The sequence below is a fragment of the Grampus griseus genome, assembly GCF_964374135.1.
Source record: "Grampus griseus genome assembly, chromosome: 4".
Taxonomy (NCBI): Eukaryota; Metazoa; Chordata; class Mammalia; order Artiodactyla; family Delphinidae; genus Grampus; species Grampus griseus.
Window position 1 is genome coordinate 35,935,521 of NC_138997.1, and position 26,425 is coordinate 35,961,945.

A 26,425-nucleotide genomic window follows, 5' to 3' on the forward strand; every position below is an offset into this window, starting at 1 on the left:
GCATGTGGCACATGGTAAGCATTCAATAAATATTAGCTATATTTGTTATAGTTGAGCTACCACTGAAACCTAGAAGGAAGAATAATCATCATTTTATTTTTAGTTTTAATGCAACATTTAATTCTTGATTCTCTCCAAATAAAAGATTAGTCAGTAAGATCTGACTTATCCAGAATGTTTAAGAAATTAGATACAAAATTAGATACAAACTTCTGACTAATTGAATATTTTTATACAGATAGTATTACATGATTAGTCTAAAACTGTAATTAGTAAAGTGATAGAACATCAATAGGCACTAATCGAATATTTATTGGATGACTCTACAAAATGAATTATTAGTGTTTAAGGAACAAGAATTCAATAAACTAAGTTGAAAGACATATTTCTTGTATGACAAAGATGGTGTTATCCTGATCTTGTAGGGTTTCAGGGTGATTTGATCCTTCAATTATAATTTATTGTACTTTGTTGTCAAAGCTTTTTAAGTTAAATTTTGAGGTAAACAGGAATCTGAAGTATTGAAGAGTAATTTATAAATAGAGTAATATTAAAGAAATATTTATTTAAACCCAGCTCCAAAGGGTTTCTTTTTGTAAAAAAAAAAACTAATTCTTTTTTTAAAAATGTATTTATATTTTATTTATTTTTATTTTTGGCTGCATTGGGTCTTTGTTGCTGCGTGTGGACTTTCTCTAGTTGCAGCAAGCAGGGGCTACTCTTCGATGCGGTGCATGGGCCTCTCATTGCGGTGGCTTTTCTTGTTGCGGAGCATGGGCTCTAGGCACATGGGCTTCAGTAGTTGTGGTGCACGGGCTCTAGAGCACAGCCTCGGTAGTTGTGGTGCACGGACTTAGCTGCTCTGCTGCATGTGGGATCTCCCAGACCAGGGCTCAAGCCCACGTCCCCTGCACTGGCAGGCGGATTCTTAACCTCTGTGCCACCAGGGAAGTCCCCAAGGGGTTTCTTATTGCTATGACAATTCTAATTGATAAACAGCAGCAGTTTCTACTGAATCTGTGTTCTGAGACCCCCATGGTTGTGAACGTCACAGGTCAGTGGATGTAATGCTTAAAATATGTGAAATGACTTATTTTCCGTCATCAACTGACAACATTTAGGAAGACACTGTTTCTAGGATAGTAAGCTGAAGAAGTTGATATGGAAATTCAGAAATAGGGTCCTGCTATATATTCAAACTCATATTAGCAGAATACTAATTTCTAGAGTACATATGTAGGCAAAATTATGGTCCCCGAAATATAACAATTAAAATCTATGTTTATATAGCCAATGCCAGAGAAAAATCTTCATGATCAGGTACAGAAGATGCTAAAAAGACACGGCTATTAAAACAATGTACCTAGTTAGGAAAAGGAAGGGAGTTCCTAACTCCTACTTCTCAATGCTGACATATCCATGTAGTTAATATTTCCCAAAAGAAGGTTAGGCAGAACAGATATAGGAAGTCGTTGTTGCCAAGTTTCCATACTATACCCTGAATTTAAAATGCCTTGGTACCTTTGAGGGTAGCTAAAGCAAACAAATGATGTTCCACTAAGCCAATATGGGCCACAAGCATATCAAACACATCTTTACATATAGTTTTGGTATCACAGGTCAGTTCCAGTTTCTGTCCACTCAGAAGCATTATGTTTACTTTTCTTCGGTTATCCTCATTCTTCCCTTTCTTGGTCTACAATTGAAAAAAATGAATGGAAGTTATCAATGTAAACATTATAAGAATTTTACTGTTTTAAAAAAATCATTACTAAAATTATTTTCTAAAAGTGACACCAAGTGGTTTTATTACTTACAAGGATAGACCGCGGCAAATCCAAAGATATATATGGTTCAATCGTCATTTTCACAAACTCAGGGCCAAAGAAATTCTGTGAATCACAGAAGTAGAATCAATAGTTTTTATCATTTATTCTAGCTCTTTCCTTGAAAGGAAAATAATGTAATAATAATAATAGTAATGATAATAATAAACAACTACATGTAAGGCCACCATATTAGAACTAGTGATCTGAAACAAATGTAAAAACTTTCAATAAAGAAGTATGGTGGAATTTGCCAAGAGCGGGAATGGAATATGCCTTACACTAAGTGTGAATAGAAGTTCTATCAGCTTCATTTTCTACCAGCAACATAAAATATAAAGCCTGGCTTTATATTGTTTTACGTAAATAAAGGTTTTCATTTTTTGGACTCCAGGTAGACTCAAACTACCCCCCCCCCAAAATAGCAGTCTCAATTACTGAAGTAATATGGAGTTGTCAAGTTCACATAAGGATTTGGTTTAATAATGCTAATGTGTAAAGTTATTGAACAGAATTTCATTATTTCAGAGAATGATATTCCATTTGTCCTAAAACAAGTCTTAGTTATTGGACAATATCTATTTTGATATTACAAAAGACACATCCATCTGTAATCAAGTTCTGGGAATCCTGTACTTTTTTGTTCTAATTAGTGACAACTAGGGATATTATAAGTATCACAGTCTCTGCTCCCTATTGCTGCTTCTAGTAAGAAAATAATATCTCAGGAGCTGGGGAGAGTAGAGTCCACATTCTGCATTTACTTCTTTTCAATCTACTCTTTCCCTTTATGTCTTGTATATCCAGGGTTTTCTGCCTAGAGGGGAGAATTGGTTGAGGAGATAACTTAAAACAAGTTAGACTCCAGGAGGGAGCAGCATTCAGAAGAGATGGAAAAATTATGTCCAAATGGGCAAAAGGTAGAATGAACACAGGGCTAATTTTTAGGCCAAAGGCAGATGGTGTGTGCGGGGGGGCGTGCTTTCGTGCATGCATGTGTTTGAACTAATGGGGGGTTACTGGAGTTTTATTTTTGTTGGTTTCTTCTTTGCATTTCACTGTACAGTTCATTTGGTTGCTTGATGTGGGAATTCTATCCAACAGCCAGGTGTGGAACATGTGACAGGTACCATTTAAGTAAAAGTTTAACAGTAAGCATTTGTTAATACTCAACGAACCAGTAGGACACATTTTAAATGAGAATAGAAACAGAGTAGAAGAAATGACAATAGTCTGCCATGGAAAACACAGAATTTGATACAGATCAAATGAGGCAATAGAGTATGAACATTAAAAATTTGTCTGCATCAAAAATAATACAGAAAAAAAAAAGAACTAAAAACTTATGTTTTGGGAAATAACATTAGTTCAACTGTGAAATTGTTCTCCTAATACTAGTACTATTTTCAGCCTCAAAAATATAGCCTTCCTACTCTTTTTATTTTATTTACTTATTTATTTATTTGGCTGCACTGCACGGCTCTCAGGATCTTAGTTCCTCCACTAGGGATCAAACCTGGGCCCCCTGCAGTAGAAGTGTGGAGTCCCAACCACTGGACCTCTAGGGAATTCCCCCTTCCGCTCTTTTTTTTTTTTTTTTTAGAGAAAACACTGTGTGGTCCTTCAACGACCAACAGTTCAAATTCTCTAGTCATTGATATAGCACGTCTCTGATGAAGAAAGCACACACTGACTGACTGAAAGGAAACACAGGTTTTTAGTGAGATGACACATAACAGTGGCATACTATAAAGGTAGAGACTCTCTAATGAGCCAAAGTTCTGCATTAGCTCTCTGAAACTATGATTTTAGAAAAAAATGTGTATATATCGTGCCTTTTATGCTTTATGTGGGCCTTTAATTACTGGAAGCCCATGCTATCCTGCCTATTGCTTAATTTTGACAAATGTATTGGTTATAATGATAAATTGATGAAGCCTTACTGAATTTCTTCCCTTTGGCTTGAAATAAATTCAGTTGTATTTTATTGGAATCTAATAACTTTAAAATTAGACACTGTCTGGGCTTCTCTGGTGGCGCAGTGGTTGAGAGTCCGCCTGCCGATGCAGGGGACACGGGTTCGTGCCCTGGTCCGGGAAGATCCCACATGCCGTGGAGTGGCTGGGCCCATGAGCCATGGCTGCTGAGCCTGCGTGTCCAGAGCCTGTGCTCTGCAACGGGAGAGGCCACAATAGTGAGAGGCCCGCGTACCGCAAAAAAAAATACAAAAAATTAGACACTGTCTTACTAAATTACAACCCAATTCCACATTTTAAAAATTAGCATAATGAGACACAAAGTGGTTTAAAAATGTACATAAAGACATATTATTAGAAACTGAATTATTAGAAACTGAATCCAAGTCTTCTAATTTGTAGTTCAGTGTAATTTTCACCATGCAATACTGTTTCTTCTCCTTAGAAGACTATGAGGAAAATTTGAATTCTATCAATTTCAGGGTATACAAATATGCTTTTAGGAAGATTCTTTGAAATAAGCAAGAAAACCCAAAACAGAATAAGATAATATACTTTCTTAGTGTAGGACTAAAAAGAAAAAAATCATTCTAGATTTTATCACTTTCCTAACATTTATTTTGCTTTTGAAGAATTATTTGTAAAGGAACAATACAAATGAGATACTGCCTCATCTATCAAATAGGTGATAATAATAAAAAAAAGAATGATAATATCAGAGTCGGTAAGAATATGGTGAAAACAGACATGATCAGAGGAAACATAAATTGGAAGAAACTTTTAAAGGGCAATTTGACAATATGTATAAAATGTCTTAAAAGGTATTTGCCTTTGACTTGGCTATTCTACTTGGAGGAAGTTATCTGCAAAGATTTAGCTATAAGGATGTTCTATAGCAATTACAAATTAGAAACATTTTAAATGTCCAATAGCTGGAAACTGATTAAATAAATTATGGTACACAGTACGTTCACATAATGGAGTACTTTACAGCCCTTAACAATAGTATTATAAAAGTTGTAAAATGTTCATGATATTTTATATGAGAAAAGACTATGTTCATTTTGAGCTTATGCTTATAAAAATATAGAGGATATATATTGAAAGAAAAATAAAGCAACGAAACACATAAAAGAAAAATTCCCCACAGACACAAGATTTGTTCTTTCTTATCTTTGGATATTGTAATATGAAGATATGATGCTTGGAGATAATGCAGTCATCCTTTAACTATAAAGAGAATTACTGTCAAAATTCTGAGAATGGCAGAGCATAAAGATGGAATGCGCTTGATAGCATTCTTGAGCTTCTGAACCACCTCTGAACTCTCTATCTCTGATATTCTTGGTTTGTGGGATAAAAAATTTCTTAATATTAAAAAATAATCCCCACAATACTGAATAAAGCCAGTTGACTTTAGGTTCATGAATATATTTTTAAAATATACAGTTAAGATACTCTAACTCCATCTAATGTTTTTTTAAAAATGAAATCATGAAAACAGCTAAATATTTATTTTAGTATCAACCAACAAGATATTTAACACCAATGGAAACTAATATGAGATTTCAATTTTAACTACAGGCAACCTATAGGATACCTATAGAATTTTTAAAAGTACTTTGTATAACATTTCCCTGTGAGGCCAAGTTTAGGTGCAGTAACCTGAGAATCAACTTACTCTTAGTTTTCTTTGGGTCATGGCTGTTTCTAGGGCCATTTCTCTTAAGGGATCCCTGGTGATGTCAAGCATGGAAGCTTTGAGTGTGTCTCCTGGATACAGGTTCAGTCGAGACTGTCTAAGGGCCATTCTGGCTTGCAGCTGCATCATTTCTTCTTCTTGCCGTTTTAGCATAATCTCTTGATTAATTAAGTTGCCTTCAAGGGGTGTTTCATATTGTCTGCTATATAGAAGAGAAAAGTAAGGGTTGGGAAGAAAACAATTACTTTAAGTCTAAACAAGAAAAAGTCATGTTAAGTAAGGTATCAAGAATGTAAACAAATTTTATTTTTTCATTTCAGAAGAACCATTGCAGTAATATTTCAGTCCTATTTTTAATATATTAATATAGTATGGTGTCCCACTTGTAGGTAGATGTACATCCTTCACCTCTTCTCTTAACATCCCAGCATCTTCTGAAAACTGCTTCCCCTGCAGTTCTCTCAGATCGGGGCTGTTTTATTCTCATAATCTTGCACCAGTGGGCCGGGACATGCGACAGAGATTCCCCGTGATTTTTATTTCAGCTTCCAGATCATTACTGACCCGTCCTCCAAGAGCCCCCAGCTTCTCTGAAGTACATGCTATGAACTCACACCATCCACTGCTCTGCTTTGCTCTAGACATTGTCCTGTGGTCAACTCCCCCTTATTCATGAAAGATTTAAGTGGCTGACTCAGCGGTCTTCACCACTACTGCTGTCATAATTTGTGGTGGTGTGACAGAGATTGAAGAGTGCTCCAACACCCTGGCCTCCTCCACCTCAGCCAGCAATCTACACCCATTGTTATGCTGGCTATTACCAATAACTGCACCACCTCTAAAATTTCCTATTTCTATCTTTCAATACCCTCTCTATCTAATCTCCTTATTTTTTCTAGCTTACTTCCTCTTACACTCCCCTTCAAATAATTCACCAACTCTATCAGGAATTGTAGTCCATTGACTCTACCACTTTCTCTCTATTAACCCTCTCTTGCCCTTACACTGCTTGAATTCTAAGGCCCATCATTAAAATCATTCCTTTGCATTCAACCTCAACTCTCATGAAACTGCAGAACCATGCTGACTGATCTCAGTGGGTTCTTATACTGCCTGGTGATTAATTTTCTTAGAGAACTATTTCATATTTTCATCCTTGTCTTTTCTTTTCAAAACTCCAATACTTTCTCCCTTGTCTCCTCTCAACTGATGAATTTTCCTCAGTTTTCTTGGTGAAATAAGGAGCAATCAGGAAGTAACTTCCTTATCCTTCTACCACTGGACTTTCCAAATCTATATCCGTATGTTTTGCTGTCTTTTTCTGTTACAACGGATGGATCTCCTGCACACTTATACAGGCGTCAAACCTCTACCGTGCATGGGATTCCAGACCTCTCCCCCACCCAAAGACTTTGCTCCTGCAATTACCCTCTCACATGCATCACTAGTCTCATGCACTAGGTTATTCTCATTAGCATACAAACATGCTGCACTATTTTCTACTTAGAACAAAAAAATCGTCCTTTGGTTCCACACCCCCTTTCAGATTCTGTCTCATTTTTCTGCTGTCTTTTAGAGTAATTTTCTTCAAAACTGTCCTTTAAGTTTTATCTCCATTTCATCTCCCACTCTCTCTTGGACTCAGACCAATAGTTTGAGTCCTTACCATTTCACCAAAACTAGTCACAAAAATGACTACCTTCTGTGTTACCAAAGCCAAAGGATAATTCTTAGTTTGCATCTTACTTGACCTCTAAGCATCATATAACATACAGCTGCTTAATCATTCCTCTTCTTAAACATCTGACTTCTGGGAAACCATGCTCTTTTTATTTTCCTTCTACTTCACTGGCTCCTCCCTCTCAGTCTCTTTTGCTGGATCCTCCTTCATTTCTAATCTCTTAATGTTAGACTGCAACAGTGCTCAGACCTCCAGAGTTTTCTAGTCTCCACAGTCTTCATACCTACCTGATCTCATGTAGTCACCTAGTCTTAATTATCTTATATTCCCATAACTCCAGGCTCTCCCCTGAATTCTAATTCTACTCACCTGCCTAAGTGAGTGTTCTACTTGGATGTTAACATGCATCTTTAACCTTACATGTCTAAAACCAAATTCTTGATACTTTTTCCTTACGTGCAACCTTCTCTCAATCACTCACTGGTTGCTTAGGACACAACTTGGAGTCATTCTTGATTCCTCTTACAAATCCCACATCTGAATGACCAGCAAATCCTGCAGGGCACAACCCTGAAGAAATCTGTATTTGAATCTTCTTTACCACTAGCAACCTAATCTGTGCTGTATGCAGCTCAAATGGAGTACTGTAATTGCCTCCTAACTGGTGTTTTACTCCTGCAATCTGTTCTTCACAGAACAGATCAATTCCATTAAAATGTAAATTAGATCATGGCTCTCTATGCTCTCAACCATCCAATGGCTTCCCATTACACTTAGAATAACATCTGAAGTGCTCGCCTTAGCTTTTGAGGTCTGATATGATTTGGGTCCTAGTTACCATCCACTCTGCCCTTCACTCATTCTGCTGCCTTCTGTGTTATGCTGCCCTTCCTGCTATTCCTCTAACATGGACATATCTCTCCTACCTCAGGGCCTCTGCTCTTGCTGTTCCTTTTGTCTGGAACTCTCTTCCCCCTGATATCTGCATGTTTTACTTCCTTGTTGCAAATAGTTCTCTTTTCAAATGTCGCCCCTTGGGAGAGGCCTCCTCTGATCACCCTACCCTATGAAAACTAGAATTTGGACATCACACACCTGTAGTTTCTAACCCTTTAGCCTGATTTATTTTTCTTCCAAGCACCATCACACTCTGATGGTGCATTACTTACTTGTTTTTTCAGTGGTTTACTGGCTATCCCTCAGCACTAGAAAATCTCTTTAGGGACTTCTTGATCTTGTTCATGACTCCATCTCCAGTACCTATAAGTACCCAGTACATGGCAGGTACTCAATAATCATTTGTTGCGCAAATGATTGAACATGATTTTATGGCTCACTCTCACTTAATGGGGTCAAGGAAAATGGTAAGAATTTGAATCTTTACATTTTAACTCACACCTGTCATTTTCATCAAATATATTAGCCTTCTTGTTCAAATTATTTTATACCTACAAACAGGTAGCAAAAAATGACTGATCATCACTTTATCTGGCCCAACACAATATCTGGTAGAAATTCCTATAAAGACTGAAATATTTGAGAGGCAAAAAACAAACATACTAAACAGACAAAACAAACGAACAGGGACTTCCCTGGTGGTGCAGTGGTTAAGAATTCCCCTGCCAATGCAGGGGACACAGGTTCGAGCTCTGGTCCGGGAAGATCCCACACGCCGCAGAACTAGGCCCATGCACCACAACTACTGAGCCTGTGCTCTAGAGCCTGTGCTCCACAACAAGAGAAGCCACTGCAATGAGAAGCCCACGCACCACAAGGAAGAGTAGCCACCGCTCACTGCAACTAGAGAAAGCCCGCGTGCAGCAATGAAGACCCAATGAAGGAAGGAAGGAAGGGAGGGAAGGAGGGAGCGAGGGAGGAAGGAAGGAAGGAAGGAAGGAAGGAAGGAAGGAAAGAAAGAAAGAAAGAAAAAGAAAAACGAACAAAAAACTCAGAAAACCTAGATGATTTAGGAATGAATAAATAGGTTCTTTTGAGACAGAAAAAATGGTTACATCATTAAGCAGATAGGCACAGAAGCAGTGGGAATTGCACTATGTAAAAATTGTACTTCAAAAGTTAACACAGAAAAAAAACTTAGAGTTGCTCTTTGGAAACAGCTTTGAATATCTTTTTTGGTCACTGAAAGACACTTTTGATAGCTCAAAATCCAAAAATTACTCATTCTTCTGGATCTGACTCATAATTTCCTGTTAATCTCCCCCCACCCACTATGATACAAATCAATAGCACTGTCTCGATCTGTTTTTCCATTTCATTCTAGCTAAAGAAATGGAAATTTTATAAAGAAGCAGGCAACATGTCTAAATACAGAACTATTTATAGATCTCACAAATATGTGACCTAAAGAACAAACAGAACCTCCCGATTAAGTACCAGCATGTTAAGGATATTATCAGAAGCCTTTGTACACATACAGAAAACTCTGCACTTGAATAAGGAATCTGGACACTACTTTAATGTGTTTTTCCTTGCGCAGAAAGAAGAGATGGGGTACTCTAAAAGAAGTAGAGTTTAGCACCTTACATTAAATGTAATAAATACACAGACCTGACAATCTACTTCTCCTTGAAATATTTTTTTTCACCTATAACTTTATCTAATACAGATGTTAAGAACACTATGTTGTGTTTTTTACCCTCTTAAAGTGTGAAATAAAAGGTAGCTTATCACTAAATTACGATTTGATGAGCTAAGGCCTCAATGTTAATGTTTCCTAAAATTAAACCGGAAACAGTCAAAACTAAGATTCTTTTATAATGCTGACGCTTTTAGGTACCTTATCAAGAAAATTGAAATAAGACTCACAAAATGGTTCAATTTTGTTTGGAGGAATATGTGTTTTAAATAACTAGCAAACTGACTATAAAATCAATCAATCAGATTGGGAGTTTGGGATTGACATGCACTCACTGCTATATTTAAAATGGATAACCAACAAGGACCTACTGTAAAGAAAAAAACAGAAAAAAATCAATCGATCAACACATAATCCCAACAATTCTTCCAGTTGTTATCTTTACTCCTATTTCTGATTAAGTTAAAAGGGCATCATGTTAACTATTTATAAGTTTTCTCCAAATTACATATATAGAGAAGAGTGACTTCCTCAATTCAACACAGAGCTTAGTGCAATTCAACATTTGCTTCATATGGCTGGTCATCCCAAAACAGTTTTGCTTCTTTAACAAAATTATGTAATATCAAGCATAGATCTGTCTTTGTCTCTTACCTCTTTGGTCAAAATTACCAAAATAGTAATCACAAATACTATTACCACAATGGGGTCATAAAAACAGAAAATGCTATTATGCAAAGATCATACCACTTTAGGTAAATGAATACTTATTAGAGCTTTCCTCAAAGAAAGTATCATAGACTTTTTTTTTTAAAGATTTTTTTTTGATGTGGACCATTTTTAAAGTCTTTATTGAATTTGTTACAATGTTGCTTCTATTTTATGTTTATGTTTATGTTATGGAGGTTTTCTGGCCTCCAGGCATGTGGGATCTTAGCTCCCCAACCAGGGATTGAACCTGTACCCCCTGTGTTGGAAGGTGAAGTCTTAACCATTGGACTGCCAGGGAAGTCCCTCAGACTATTTTAAAAGGAACAAGAGGGAAGAGAAAAACACACAAGTTTCATAAAAACTGGAATATTAAGGAATAATTTTAGTGCAATGTAATTACTTGGAGTCTAAACCCTGGATAAATTGTCTGCTTTAATCACATGGCTAGGGTTACCTGGTCTATTAATAGTTTACAGGTATGAAACAGTGTCTGCCAGAATTAATCAACTAAGGGGCAAGTTTTTGTTAATTTTCAAATGATTCTTTTGTATATAATGGCACTTGAACTAAATGAACTGATATCAAATTTAAGAGGATTCCTGTCATTTGGGAGTAAATTTGGAAGCAACCTCTTGTTCTCTAATATCACATTATGAATTTCAAATTAATGCGTAACATTAATAACATGCTTCTGTTCACGTAAGGAACCTGTACACACCTGCAAAAGATACACATTAATATATTCACTACTGATTTGACACTTTTCAGTTCAAACAAAGTAAATCAATCCATGCCTATAATACCACCATTCTAACCCTAGCACAAGAATAATACACACCTTATAAGAAACCTGAGTATTTCAGTATGAAAATGAACTCTAAACAGCCCGAAGTGGGCTTTAAAAAATACAAGATGACCTCTTTTAAGCCAGGAAAGATGTAGTGAAAAATTAACTTTTTACATAATAGGTTATTCAGTAGTAACCTATTAATTATTCATTCAACAAATAATACTCACTGAAAGCCTGCTTGTTGAGCCCATTCAACCTCGAAAGAAGTATTATTCTCTTAGAAATCAAAGTTTACTATCTTCTCACAGATGTTTAATGCCGTGCCTTCAGAACTTCCTTACTGTTAATAAGTTATTTTATATTCATGTTAATTTAAAAATCAAGCACAAACTATAAATAATCAGGGCCAATTCTAAAAGATTCCAATAACTCAAACTACTGTAACATCTTTTACATAATTGAATGAATTTGCAAGAACTTAAAGAGGAGGAAAAGGAAAAGGAAAATGGAGAAAACAGGAAAAAGAATAATTTTTTAAAATTCTCCTTGATTCTAACAAAGAAAAAAAAAACACCAGCAACAGGAAATATATTATCATTTTTTCATATTACATACCTTGGTCTCTGTGACTGGCCTTGACTTGGGGTTTCATCTACCCCTGGGAGACCACTGTTGGACTCAAATCTCTTTGACACTTCACTTTTTCTCACTAATTGTGAATGAAACAAAAATAGTACAAGTGAGAAAAATATCAAGTAATCTTATTTAAAACTCAAGCATTCAGCAGACACATAAGATAATTTTTACAAATCATATTCATGTAATCAAATTAGTGACATAATGTCAATAAACTCTTTAAAGGTAAGTCATGTTATTTTGAAAACAATTATTTTCTCTACTATGAAAATGACTACACTGCTATTTGATGAAACTGCTATTAAGTTCCTATAATACTGTTAAAATGAGTAACTGGAAGTTTTTTATAATTAAAAAATTTTACATAGAATTATTCTTTTGACACCTTATATCTCAACACTACTGAAAGAGAAGAACAATCATGGTTTCTTAAGAACATTTTGCTTGTTCAGATCCCTCTCACCTTTTCTGAAGTCTGATTCAGAGGAAGCAATAGATGGACTTTCACTGCAGGTACTAAAGATATCACTGTGGTAAGTTTTGTATCTTCGAATTGGTTCTGAAAGGATTAAAACATAAACATTAGAAAGCAAACTCATTAGCTGTTCCACACAAATCAAATAAGGCACTAAATTTATTCTTGTGAGACTAGAACATTTTTATACATTGCTTTAAATTTAATAATGGATAGGTGGTATTCAAAAATGTGACTACAGTTTTGAGGCAGTTTGGCATACGGGTTAAGAGCCTGGACTCTGAAGCTAGATTTGCTAGGGTCCAGTACTTACCAGGTGCATGACTTTAGGAAGGTATTTAACCTTCCTGTGACTCTTCTTCAACTGAAAAGAGGGTATAATAGTGTGTGCATCTCATAGGGTTGTTGTGAGCATTAAATGAATTAATATATGCAGAGCTCTTAGAATACAGTGTATGCTACAGAAACATCATTCTTTGCACTAGGTGCTATGAGGATGGAAAATCCAAAGACACAGTCCCAAGTTCAAATAATTTAAAAAGCAGAAGTACAAAATACTTAAGATGGGACATGTGGGGACGGGGTGGGGGGCGGGGGGAGCTGTGTAGGGATGTACGGTGTGTGCTCTGTATCAGGGGGGCAGAACTCCACTAAAATCTAAATTCTACCTTCTAAATGTTTCTGACTCACCCCTCTTCTTTGTACTCATGATCACTATCATAGATGACTATTCAGCTCAAGCCTGGACTACTTCACGTGTCCTAGATTCCCCTCTCTGCAGTCTTGCTTTCTTGCTTGTCTCGTATTATAATGCACATTACAAAGAGTGAACTTTCCAGAAATGAAAATCTGAGCATAATACTGTATTTCTTAAACTTCTTCAAACTAGAGTTTTCAAGATACAGTTTAGTATCTCCTTAGCTTAGTATTCAAAGCCTTTCCATAAGGTGGTCCCTGACTACATTTATAGCAGTAGCTCTTCATATTCTGAAGTCATAGGTTCTTACTTGCTAGAATCAGATGAAAAGCACAGACCTCTCTTCTCTGCCTGCCCGCCCAAAGCACACTGAAATACACAAACATTGAAAAAGAACTTTAAAAACTCAATCCAGGTGGAACCCTTGTTCCAGGGCATCATCACCATCCACTTCTCCAAATTTTGCACTTGTGTTACTGAATTTACAGATAACCAAAAGCATATAAACTTTTAGATTCTCTCCTGAAAGATACTTTCCCTGCTAGAAATGCCTTTCTTCCCCTTTTCTTTTGAATACTTTTTCTTTTTCCTTTAAGAGAAGCCTTAAAGGAAAAAAATCTTTCATGTCCACAAAAGCTTTCATGACCAACTCAAGGCTGAGTTAGATATTGCTTCTTGTACTTTCATATTGCCTTATGCTTAAAAAATTGTGACTCTTCCACTGCCTAATATTGATATTTCCTTCTCTACTTGTTTGTTTCCTCTACCAAAATTATAAACTCTGACAAAAAGGATTGTGCCTTTTTCAGATATACCTCTAGTGTCTAGCAAGTGTCTGATGCATAGCAAGCACAAAATAAATATTTTCTGAGTAAATATGAATGAATGAATGAAAAGATGAATATATGTGATACACAAAGGTCACTGATGACCTTTAAGAGGACTATTTCCATTGCACAGACAGGTGAGAGACCAAATCAGACTAAATGATAGTAAATTGAGAAAAGGAGTAACACTATTCTTTCAAGAAGTTTGAGGGTATGAGAAAGAAAAAAGATTTAAAAAAATAAACTAAATGAGACTAGATGAGTTATTAGGGTCTTTTTGGAAGAGTGAAATGTGAGGATGTTTTTAGGCAGTGGATAATAAATCTGTAGATTGGAGGAGATTGCAAATGATAGTGGGGAAAACTGATGGAAAAATGTGAAGGAACCAGGAGGAGGAGATGGGAAAAGACCAACATACATGGGATGGTTAATTTAGCAGGGAGGAAGAATCTTTCCTTCTTAAGAGAAAGAAATAATGAACAAAGGAAAGAGTGAAAAAACAGAGGGAATCCCAAGATACTCATCAGAAATTTGCCATACTCCTGGTAATAAAAGTAAATCACGGGCCACCCTGGTGGCGCAGTGGTTGAGAGTCCGCCTGCCGATGCAGGGGACACGGGTTCGTGCCCCGGTTTGGGAGGATCCCACATGCCACGGAGCGGCTGGGCCCGTGAGCCATGGCCGCTGAGCCTGCACGTCCAGAGCCTGTGCTCCACAACGGGAGAGGCCACAACAGTGAGAGGCCCGCGTACCGCAAAAAAAAAAAAAAAAGTAAATCACTTCCTGAGAAGAGTAAAGAAATTCTGCTGTGAAAAAGTGTTGAGTCAGGAAAAAAAAAAAAACAAAAAAAAAAACCATGAAAGCTTTTATGTTACAGTGAGAGTTTAGATTAGGCTAGAATGCATGAATTTTATTGGAACCAATCAGAATGGTTTTGTGGCTTTTTCTAGGCACTAGAGAAAGCAGACCATGGGAAATACCTAGAACTGAGGAGTGATATGGGATTCATGGTAGCAGATAATCAAGGTATGTGAGGGTTTCTTTTTTACTAGTTTGCAAACTTGAGGACGGGTACTTCACAAAATGAATTATTCCCTTGTGCTAGGAGGTGTTTAACAGAGATTGTTAAAAGAAAAAGAGATGAATAAATGAATGAAATAGTTAAATGGCACCACAGAAACCAGGCTGGAAACCAGGATGGAAATGATGGGCTGGAAAAATTGGGAGCTCATGCTGAGGCAAAGGATAGGAGTAATACTGGGAAGAGTTGAAGGATAAATGACTGGCCATGGACTTGATGGAGAGGAAGTTGTGTATTGTTCTTATAACAATGTTTACCAGGAGAAGCATGCACAATATAGAAGACTCCTACTTTGTCCAGTTTTGTATACAGTGAACGTAAGTATCAAATAATACTATAATTAATAAAAAGAGTTTTGGAATTGAAAATCCATGTACCAAAACTTTAAAAAAAATGATTCCATTCTACCACAGGGAAGTCTCATGGTAAAATAAGTGATTAAAAAAAAATTCCTCTCTGGGACTTCCCTGGTGCCACAGCCTGCCAATGCAGGGGACACGGGTTTGAGCCCTGGTCCGGGAATATCCCACATGCCACGGAGCAACTAAGCCTGTGCGCCACAACTACTGAGCCTGCTCTCTACAGCCTGTGAGCCACAACTACTGACCTCACACGTCACAACTACTGAGGCCTGCGTGCCACAACTACTGAGCCCATGTGCCTAGAGCCTGTGCTTTGCAACAAGAGAAGCCACCGCAATGAGAAGCCTGTGCACTGCAGTGAAGAGTAGCCCCTGCTCTCTGCAACTAGAGAAAAGCTCAAGTGCAGCAACAAAGACCCGACGTAGCCAAAAAAAAAAAAATGTGGGCTTCCCTGGTGGCACAGTAGTTAAGAACCCACCTGCCAATGCAGGGCACACAGGTTCGAGCCCTGGTCTGGGAAGACCCCACATGCCACAGAGCAACTAAGCCCGTGAGCCACAACTACTGAGCCTGCACTCTAGAGCCCGCGAGCCACAACTACTGAAGCCCACATGCATAGAGCCCATGCTCCACAACAAGAGAAGCCACCGCAATGAGAAGACTGTGCACTGAAACAAAGAGTGGCCCCCGCTCGCCATGACTAAAGAAAAGCCTATGCACAGCAACAAAGACCCAACGCAGCCAAAAGTAAAAATAAAACATAAAATAAAAATGCATAAAAAAATTCCTCTGTTTTAAGATGAACGTGATTTGAAAGGATTGTAGAAGATGTCAAACAACAGTTTTATCTAATTTATTTATTAGTTTTATCTAATTTAAATGTAACGAACATAGTTAAATGGTTATGTAAGAAGAACTGCTATCTTCAAGGGGCACCAAAGAACTTTTTGTTTTATTGTACAGAACCTCCACGTTAAAGTTTTGAGGAATCTTCCCAACGTAACTTGACCAAATGACAAACCTGGCATTGTAACCTACAGGACAGTAAAACCAACAAGGCCAAGGGAAAGACCCAAATGTATGGAGGCAATATGGTTTTACCTCACAATGAAAAGCAGGAAGTTGCAACAAACCTATTCAGTGGACAGAGGAGAGAACTTCAGTCACTTGGATGTTAAGCCTGCAATAACAATTTCACACCCCATATTAATTGAATTTACTGCTTCATAACTATTTCTGCAAAGTGGCTATATGAGAGTAAATAAATTTTAATTTCCATTCTCTGGTGGTGCTTTATAATTATTCTTACATTATTTCATAGCGTCCACGTTCCCTGTCTTTTGCTCACCTATGTTTTGTTTCCTATACTCTGACAACACTAGTAAACTTTTCTCAATCCTTGAGTTCCTCTGTAAGACAAATTAATGTAACTTTGACAAACTCTTCTTAAAAATATAACACCAGAACTTCCCTCGTGGCACAGTGGTTGAGAATCCACCTGCCATGCAGGGGACATGGGTTCGAGCCCTGGTCTGGGAAGATCCCACATGCTGTGGAGCAACTAAGCCTGTGCGTCACAACTATTGAGCCTGCGCTCTAGAGCCTGCAAGCTACAACTACTGAGCCCACGTGCCACAACTACTGAGCCCACGTGCCACAACTACTGAAGCCCGCACACCTAGAGCCCATGCTCCACAAGAAGAGAAACCACCCGCAATGAGAAGCCCGCGCACCACAATGAAGAGTAGCCCCCGCTCACCGCAACTAGAGAAAGCCTGTGTGCAGCAATGAAGACCCAACACAGCCTAAATAAACAAATAAATAAATTTACACACACAAAAATATATATAACAATAAATCATCTTCCCGTGATGAACTACTGGTCTGTAAATGTTCTCAGTACCACACCCGGGGGGAGGGAGGACATTGCCTTATGATGCTTTACCGCTTCAGAGTAATAGGGCACAAAAACTCTGGAAACACAAACTAGATGACTAGCTTAGCAGGACAATTAAGGGGCAGGAAGAACTTTTCCCTTCTAAGGCTGGGGTAGGGGTGGGGTGTTTATGTTAATTAAAGTGGTAGGAATCTTTTGTGAGCTTCTTGTATTCCGAAATGCATCTTTAAAAAAAAAAAACGCTGTTAACCATGTTCCTTTCACTTAATGGCATGGCAGATATAACCAGCATCGAGTTCCAGGCAATATTTACTACACAGTCATGGTTATAAAAAGGTTAGAATCAGATTAAAGTTCTCAGCCAAAATTTACTACTCAGTTCTGCTTACAAGAAAGGTTAGCCCTTATAAGCTTTCCATTTCTGAATTAAATAATAAATGTAACAGTTTCAGGAATTATTATAAAATTACATGTCCTTTACCAAGAGAATCTGCATTGGTGTATAATAGAGGCATATTTTCCATGCTGACAGATAGAAACACTTCTTGGCTTTCTGATGACCTACACAAAAGGCACCCAGTAGACATTAACTAGATAGGTAGTAGCTTTCTTCCTCTGTTCTGGTCTGCAAAAGAAGGGTAATCCCTAATTTTCCACAAGGTGTCCTACCGTTATTGATGAGTTTTTTTGGAGGATCCAGACAACAGATATGTTTTCTATCTATATTTAAATGTATAATATTAGCACTTTAGATTTGGTCCAGATCCCACAAATGTGGTATTAACTGAGTGATTAAAAACACACACACAACTTTTTATTATGAAAACTTCTAAACAGACACAAAAACAGAGAGTACAAGTCCTCATATGTACCCATCTCCCCGCATCAACAAAACCTAGTGATTGTTATTTTAATTAGAAAGTGTTATTTTTTTTAAAACAAAGAGATGCTTTTAAGTATTTATAGAATATTACAAAGTTTCCTGAATGCCAAAATTTTTGGATCATGTGCAATGGACCTATTAAGAATGTTCAAATACACATTTTATAAAATACACATGTGGCTACTTTCATTGCGATGTTAAAACTGCAATGGCAAAATTTTAAGCTGTCACCATTACAACTGGAGAACTGAATTTATTTGCCTTTTGTGGGATAAAATTAGACTGAGTATCTAATTAGTTGGTTTGCAAATTTCTTTTCTCAGCTAGTAAATATTTAAATGAAACCTACATTGTGTAAATCAGTGTACTAGAGTTCATTTAGGATCATGAATATTCCTCATTTCACTAGATGATTTTCTTCTCTTTGACTTCCTATATGTATTTAGTTTTCAGACATGGAAAATAAAGTTGTAGTTAACAATCTTAGCATAGAAATAATAATGAGTGCAAAAGAAAAAATGGGAGAATAAAATTAGCCTGAATACATGTTACCAAAAAAGCAGTACATCAAATTGAGTGTGTGAATATATGTATGTAAAACACACAAAACACATAGGAATACAGTCTCTCCAAAAAACATTTTGTAGAATAGTGGTGAGAGAATGAGAAGAATAGGGACTAGAGAATAATGGCTTAAAGAATTAACATCTGGATAGAAGTCTAGTTATAGAGATTCTGTAATCATACATACTCTGACAATTAAAGATATATTTTAATTTCTAGTATTACTTTACTATAATTAAGAGTGTACTATTTTTTTGGTCAGATTACAAGGTATAAAAATCTGACAGGACTTCCCTGGTGGCGCAGTGGTTAAGAATCTGCCTGCCAATGCAGGGGACACGGGTTTGAGCTCTGATCCGGGAAGATTCCACATGTCGTGAAGCAACTAAGCCCGTGCACCCGTGCACCACAACTACTGAGCCTGTGCTCTAGAGCCTGCGAGCCACAACTACTGAGCCCCCGCATCACAACTACTGAGGCTCGCGCACCTAGAGCCCGTGCTCTGCAACAAGAGAAGGCACCTCAATGAGAAGCCCGTGCACTGCAATGAAGAGTAGCCACTGCTCACCACAGCTAGAGAAAGCCCAGGCGCAGCAATGAAGACCCAATGCAGCCAAAAAAAAAGAAAAAAAACCACAACTGACAAATATTTTATTATTCTTTAACTGTAAGCTGATCCTCTAAACTGCAGCTCTAACATGGTATTGACTCCACATTTATATAGCAACATCAAAAGGCAGCTTTTCAATAGGCTAGTGTTTTGTCATAAATTCTTGACAACTGAGAGTCATAATTTCCACCAACACTTAACACACTTAACACTTTAACCATATGAAGCTGTGGCATGTGGTCATGAACACTATACTTTTAATGGTTAGGGAATTATGAAGACTTGCATGATATTCTGAGCTTATATAGAGCTATTTTAGATGAAAAGTTCACATCTACAACCTTCACATTAAAATGTATCTAAGCTAGTGCAAACTGTAATCTAAAAACACGTTTTACAAGTGACACATATTCAAGCTCAGACACGTAACACGAAGGAACTGAGACTCAGGCAATTGCAACATCAGGAATTAAATAACCACTTTTAGCTTGGCATTTCTTTACCTTTAATACATGACCCAAATTACAGATAAACGTTTCAAAGAGAAATGCACTAAAATGACGGGTTTTATAGTTCAGAACTATAAAAAAATATTTAAAACCCTGCATTTTATAGTTATAGGTCCTAACAAATAAAATATTTCAACCTTCAAATAAAGCAGAGAAACAAAAGTAATAACATTATGTATTCATGTATGAAGTGTTTTCCTCTATGCTTTCTTTTGAGGGGGTTAATTTCTGGAGATTAGAGATGGTACCTTGTTTATGGTCACTAGAGTCCACTGTATTCTATATTACACCATGCTGCATGATACATGAATAGAATATATTCTAAAATCCTTTGAGAGCTAGGCGTGATCAACAGAATTTTTAACAAAGAGAAACAGAACACATGCAAGTATGAATATATATAAATGAGGAAAGGTATATGGAGAAATACTCTGTGAAATATAAATTACTTTATAGATGTAAAATTTGTGCAGAGTAGGAATGCAACAAGAGTGAACAGTTCCTCTATGATGGTCTTGTGTAATGCAGTAGCCATAAATCTGGGCCAGCTGTACCACTCTTCTAGCATCCTCCAGGATCCTTTGTTGTTATGACTTCAACTGCCCCTTCTAAAGCTTCCAAACAGTACAGAGTTCTAAAGGAAAGTGATTGCATTTGCTGTTGGTTGGTCAGGCTGTGACTGACAAGCATGTGATTTTCTCTTAGAGTTGGACAAAACAGAGGAGAAGGAGGTGGGATTTCTCCTTACGATATAGCATAATTCATCAGAGAATATTGTTGTATTCCATATCTGAAATAGCACCACTGAATATACTAAACATTTAATATTAATAGCCATGTTGCAATATTCAGTTTAGATTAACAAACACTTACTGACTATCTATTATATGCCAGGCATAGTCGTAGATACTAAGGATGTACCCATGAATTAGACCAGGGCAAATTTCTGGTGTCTACGAGAGGAGAAAAAAGCTCTTCAAAACAAATAATTTCAATGAAAAATATAGGCCAGCATCTGGAAGTGGGAAGATGAGAGAAAGCTTCCTGAGCTACGCAATGCCTGAAAGCTTAGACAGTCTTTTAAGGCAGAAAGCTGCATGAATAAAAGCATGAAAATATAAAATAGCCTGTATGGAGGGAGGGAAGTTGGTGAGGGAGGGCAAGAGGAGTGGGAGGGGAGGAGAGAGAGAGCGCGTGCGAATACCCGTGGTGTTGGAATGACTTGTGAGATGGGAAATGCTAAAGGGTGAGACTGGAGAGACACAATAATGGAAAGCCTTAAATACCATAACCTAAGAAGCCTGAATTTTATCCTGCTCAGCTGATAAAAAGTTATTAAATGGCTGAAGGCAGAGAAGAAATGTATTCAAATTTGCATGGCAGGTAAAACAGAGGACAAACTATAGCTGAGAGATCAATTTAGAAAGCTAGTTCTATAGTCCATGGGCAACAAAGGAATTGAGAGACTGGAATGAAATGAAGAAATATTTTGGAGGCTAAAACTGTTGGGTCTTAAACCTTGTGATGATACTCATTACTAGTAAGATCCATTTAAAATCTTTCTTAAAACATATCGATCCATGCTTTTCAGAAGGTTTCTATATCAAAGCCAAACTGGGTCTATGTTAACTATGTATGAGTTAGATTTAAATTAGGTCCCTAATTTCTGATAAAGTACCCTCTGATTTCTGTGGACTCCAAAACCAGTATTATATTACTATGATTATAGACACCGGAAAGCTCATTTTGGTTTCACTTGTAACTTTCCTTAGCATTTAAAAATGCAACTTCATTTTTTTTCACTTGGCTAAATCAAAGAAGAGAAGTAAATGTCTATGCTCAGTTGTTTTTAAGCTAAAGAATGACTTACTGAATATTTCTTCTCAAATGCTTTTCAAACCAATCTTTGGTTATTTTTTTACTGGACTAACTGTGTGAGAATGGTTTGAAGCTGCACTCAATGGCTAGGTAATTTTAAATAAAATATTGTTCCTTAGTTGCACTAGCTACAATGCAAGTGCTCAACAGTCACATGTGGCTTGTAACTACAGAGCTGGACTTTGTAGATATAGGACATTTCCTCCATTGAAGTTCCATTGGACAATGCTGGTCTAAAACATAAATCTCTTTAAATTTCAGCCCTGGAAACATAGTAGGCACTTGATTCTTTCTGGTTAAGATGTTGAATCCATCTATAATAGTGTGCTCTTCAGAGCTACAAAATATTTTATATCTTAGTAGTATAATAATAAAGTCATTAATACTTAAGTACATGTGATACTTGACCAATATCACATAAAATCCCTTCTTATTCATATTTACTTCTGTGGAAACTGATTATTTAAATTATTTAAGTTCATGGAGTAATCCAAATAATGACTCAATCTTTTTTTTTCTTTTTTGTGGGGGGGTTGCTATTCTAAGGGAAATAAGGAAAAAATAAAAACTGAGTAGTTCATCTTTACCAATTTTGGCTCTTAGAAAAAAAAGATAAGTTTTGAAAATATTTCTCTCTCTCCTTAAAATGTCACTAGTAGCATCCCCTATGATGAACTGTAACATTTATGATTCCATCCTCCTACTCTTCAGAAATGTAACTATAAAAGTATATGCGGGCTTCCCTGGTGGTGCAGTGGTTGAGAATCTGCCTGCCAATGCAGGGGACACAGGTTCGAGCCCTGGTCTGGGAAGATCCCACATACCGCGGAGCAACTAAGCCCATGCGCCACAACTACTGAGCCTGCGTGTCTGAGGCCTGTGGTCCGCAACAAGAGAGGCCCTCGCTCAGTGAGTGGCCCCCGCTTGCCGCAACTAGAGAAAGCCCTCGCACAGAAACGAAGACCCAACACAGCCAAAAAAAAAAAAAAAGTATATGCACTTTCAAGTTCAATGGAATGAATGTGAATGGAAATGAAACATTAAGGTGCCTTAATAATGAGAACAAGCTCACATATTTGAGTGTTTACATACTCTAGCTGCACAACAGAGTTTAAGCTGTATTCACACAACAGTCACAGAACAGCAAAAACTAGGCTAGACCAGAGGCCACAGCACTGAAAGAAAGGAAACGATACTTAATTTAGACATAAAGTAGATTGACTGTTGGAAGCAAAATTCTATTCACAGTCCCCACCCAGGGTGTGGAGTGCTGTTCATACTATACTCACAGTACTGGTTCCAACTCAATCTCTCATAATCAGGAATGTGCTGCCAACCCACAGAGCAATGGATAGGGAGTGTGTGGTGATTACACCACAAATGACACGACAACAGACACTCTCATTAGAAAACAGACAATTTCTCAGATCTTGAGATGGAGTAGAGACAGGTGGAAAAGAAAATACTGGGAACAGGGAAGAAGGGAAAAGCGTATAACAGTACAGTCCTATGCTGAGGTGAAAAGAGTGAAATGAAAAGAATAAAGCAAAAAAAAGGGAATGACATCAAATTTTAAAACTAGTTTCCATGAGAGAAAGCTGTTATGTTTCTTCCTGCCCCTCCCTCACTGCTTTATGAATGTAGAAAACTATTAATAATCATCATAATAATCTTATAATGTTTAAACTTCAACTACAATTTCTTTCTTGGGATCTTTTTTGTTCCTAACTTCATTTTGTTCCCAAAGAAATTAGAGCACTCAATACCAATCACTGCTTTTTGATAGTTTACTCTCTTATGCCATCAGGTACAGGATAACCATCTCACAGATCCTACCGCAGTAGAGCCCCATCAAAACACTATCCAAAACAAAGCAAAACAAAATCCCACTATCTGCCACAATAGAGGATATGACACAATGGAGCTCCACCTTAACCCATATCCAGTGTGGTTTATTGAAGGAAAAACCAAATGAGCCTCTATATCTTGTTTTACTGTATTAAAAATTATATAATTTTACTAGGAAGAGACCTAAGGGGTTTGTTTAGGTGGTTAGTTGAATGTCCAACTTCCCAGGCAGTAAAATATTTTCCCAACAATATATCTGAAATGTTTCTGGTTTCTGCTTGAAATCAGAATGGCAGAATAGAAAAGATCTTATTCTGGGGCTTCAGAGACCCGGATTCTAAATTCAGCTCTGTTATGATTTATGAATTATGTCTTTCCTTTGGCAAACTAGTCTACTCTGGGTCTCTGAAAATGAGATGTTTGATTTAAATGATATCCAAATTCCTTCCAACACCAAACTCTGTGATTTTAAAGTCTGATTTCCCCTGTGCTAGTTGGCTGGTTGATGCTGTCAGCTGAGGAGATGCTATGGAGCTGATTTAGGTACAGGCTCCTTTCAAGAGGATGGGGCCTGGGCTAAGGTAAGGGCTATACATTTGAGGTTGAAGGAGACAACTGTCTTTCCCATTAGTTCAATGAATCTCCTCATGTGCCCCAAAGAACAAACTGCAATTTAGCAATTTCTTTTCTTCTGACTGTTGTATTATCCCAGTGAACACTGCAACACATCCTTTTTTAAAAATTAAGAGGTAACATGTAGTGGGAAATTCTTAGACGGAATGCTGAAATCTCTCATGGAAATCTACAATCTCCCATAACAATGGAAACTTTATCATTAACCAGTTATGTGATCTTGGGTACATTATTAAATCTTCACAAGCCCAAGCACATGTGCTTTAAGACCTCTTCTAATTCTAAAATTACTGATACCCAGTAGCAACTTCCAATTGTAAAGATCACAAAAACTGGATAGAGTATTTTTTTTTTTTTTGCGGTATGTGGGCCACTGTTGTGGCCTCTCCCTCTGTGGAGCACAGGCTCCGGACGCGCAGGCTCAGCGGCCACGGCTCATGGGCCCAGCTGCTCCGCGGCATGTGGGATCCTTCTGGACCAGGGCACGAACCCGTGTCCCCTGCATCGGCAGGCGGACTCTCAACCACTGCTCCACCAGGGAAGCCCCCAGAGTATTAATATTTTTAAATGCTTTAGTCCACAGAAAAGGGATCTATGAAGCCTACTATTCATAAGAATTAAATGAGATAAATGGGTTTATATTATTTTCCATTTTTTTTCTTCTTTGTATACTAGCTGAAATCTTCATATTGGCAATCTGTACTTTGCTCGGCTAACATAAATTATCCTACCTTTAGAAAAAGAAAGCACAGCATAAAACCAGTAAATTATTCAACTAAATAACTAATAAAATTATTGCTTTTGAATTCCAAACCTCAAACATTTCTTTCAAACAATGCTTTTAGTCTAAAGCAAATATAATTTATTACTACTTGCAAGTTACTATATAATAATGGAGTTTATTTAAGGTGCTATATTTCCATAATAAACCAACATTTTCAAGGTGTTCTGTTTTCCTTAACTTGGTTATAAAATATACTCTGGGGGGAAAATGGGTAGGTTCTTTGTGGGAGCAAATGCTTTTGAAAACTCTTCAATACCAAAGAAAGATTTCAGGATAGAAATTGTCCTATATCAAATAATTGAAAGCATATTTATTTTTAAAAAGAAATCTTTTCCTTTTCTTTTATCTCTTATAATAAACCTAAAATTTCTAAATCTGGAAATTTTTTTTTTGTAACAAGTTAGCATTTTGAAAAAATAAGAGTTTACAGAGATTATATATCATCTTTGCAGATATATATATGCATATCTGAAAACAAGTTGGTCTATTTGAGTTTCCATAGTACACTTACACACACATGCATGCACATGTTTCCCAAGAAGATAAAAGACTTCTATGCAAACTAAGACATAATTTGACTTAATACTCACTTTATAGGAAATCCCCATAAATCACCTATTCAAACAAAACATGTTAAACAGACTATTTATTGTAGCATAATTTAACAAATTAAAAATATTTTCACTAAAGTTTTGATGTTTTACTATTTGACTCTCAACCAAGGTTCAAGGGTAAAAAACACTTTCCTCACTTCACTAATCCAAACTACTATTAATTTACCAAATAGTAAGTCAGATAATCTTTTGAAACGTACACCTGAAAACATTATAAATTAATATTTTAATATTTACATGTTAAGAAAATATACCAGTCAACCTTTTAAATGTTAGAAACAGTCATCTAAACTGGTGTGTATCTTCACTATTTATATTGAGACAAACATGGTTTTATCTATTTGAATCATTGAGGAATTTTTTTTTCCCACAATGGGCAGAATTTCTTTACATAAATGTCTCCATGAGGGAATGCTCATAAGAATGTCAGGATAAATTATATTCATATGTTAGCAGTTGTGCAACACTAAATAGTCATGAAATAAAACTTCTGAAAGGAGAGACTTTATTTTAAGCTACAAAGTGACTGCTTTTTGCTGTCACAACTCTAAAAGTTTACTTATCAGAGTTAAACAGTGAAATCATGCATAAAACAAATTTCTAAGTTTTTATTTTCATTGAAAAATAAAAGTCTTTTTAAGTCTTTGAAAGTTTTTAGATCTAGGTTATATTTGACCATCTCATAATGCTCGCTAATGTTTTTAACAATGCAATTATATACAAACCCATAATATTAGTTAAGTGTTCAATAATTTCCTCCATAATTTCAATTTCCCCACTTATTTGCAACTCCTGAATTGAAAAAAAAAGTGCAAAACTTCATTTATGAGAAGTAAAGCACAATG

The 26,425-nt window shown here is 36.7% G+C and overlaps 1 protein-coding gene across 1 annotated transcript in view; it reads right to left on the reverse strand.

The window, feature by feature from the left end:
* Window positions 1–26,425, reverse strand: part of PTPN13 (protein tyrosine phosphatase non-receptor type 13) — a gene marked incomplete at its 5' end in the record, with an annotated part of 177,088 nt that overhangs the window by 91,856 nt on the left and 58,807 nt on the right. Inside the window, 5 exons of the mRNA XM_082653757.1 lie at window positions 1,522–1,696; window positions 1,818–1,892; window positions 5,484–5,706; window positions 11,898–11,991; window positions 12,382–12,477. Of these exons, the coding sequence (XP_082509883.1) occupies window positions 1,522–1,696; window positions 1,818–1,892; window positions 5,484–5,706; window positions 11,898–11,991; window positions 12,382–12,477 (663 nt within the window). The remainder of the gene's footprint in view (window positions 1–1,521; window positions 1,697–1,817; window positions 1,893–5,483; window positions 5,707–11,897; window positions 11,992–12,381; window positions 12,478–26,425) is intronic.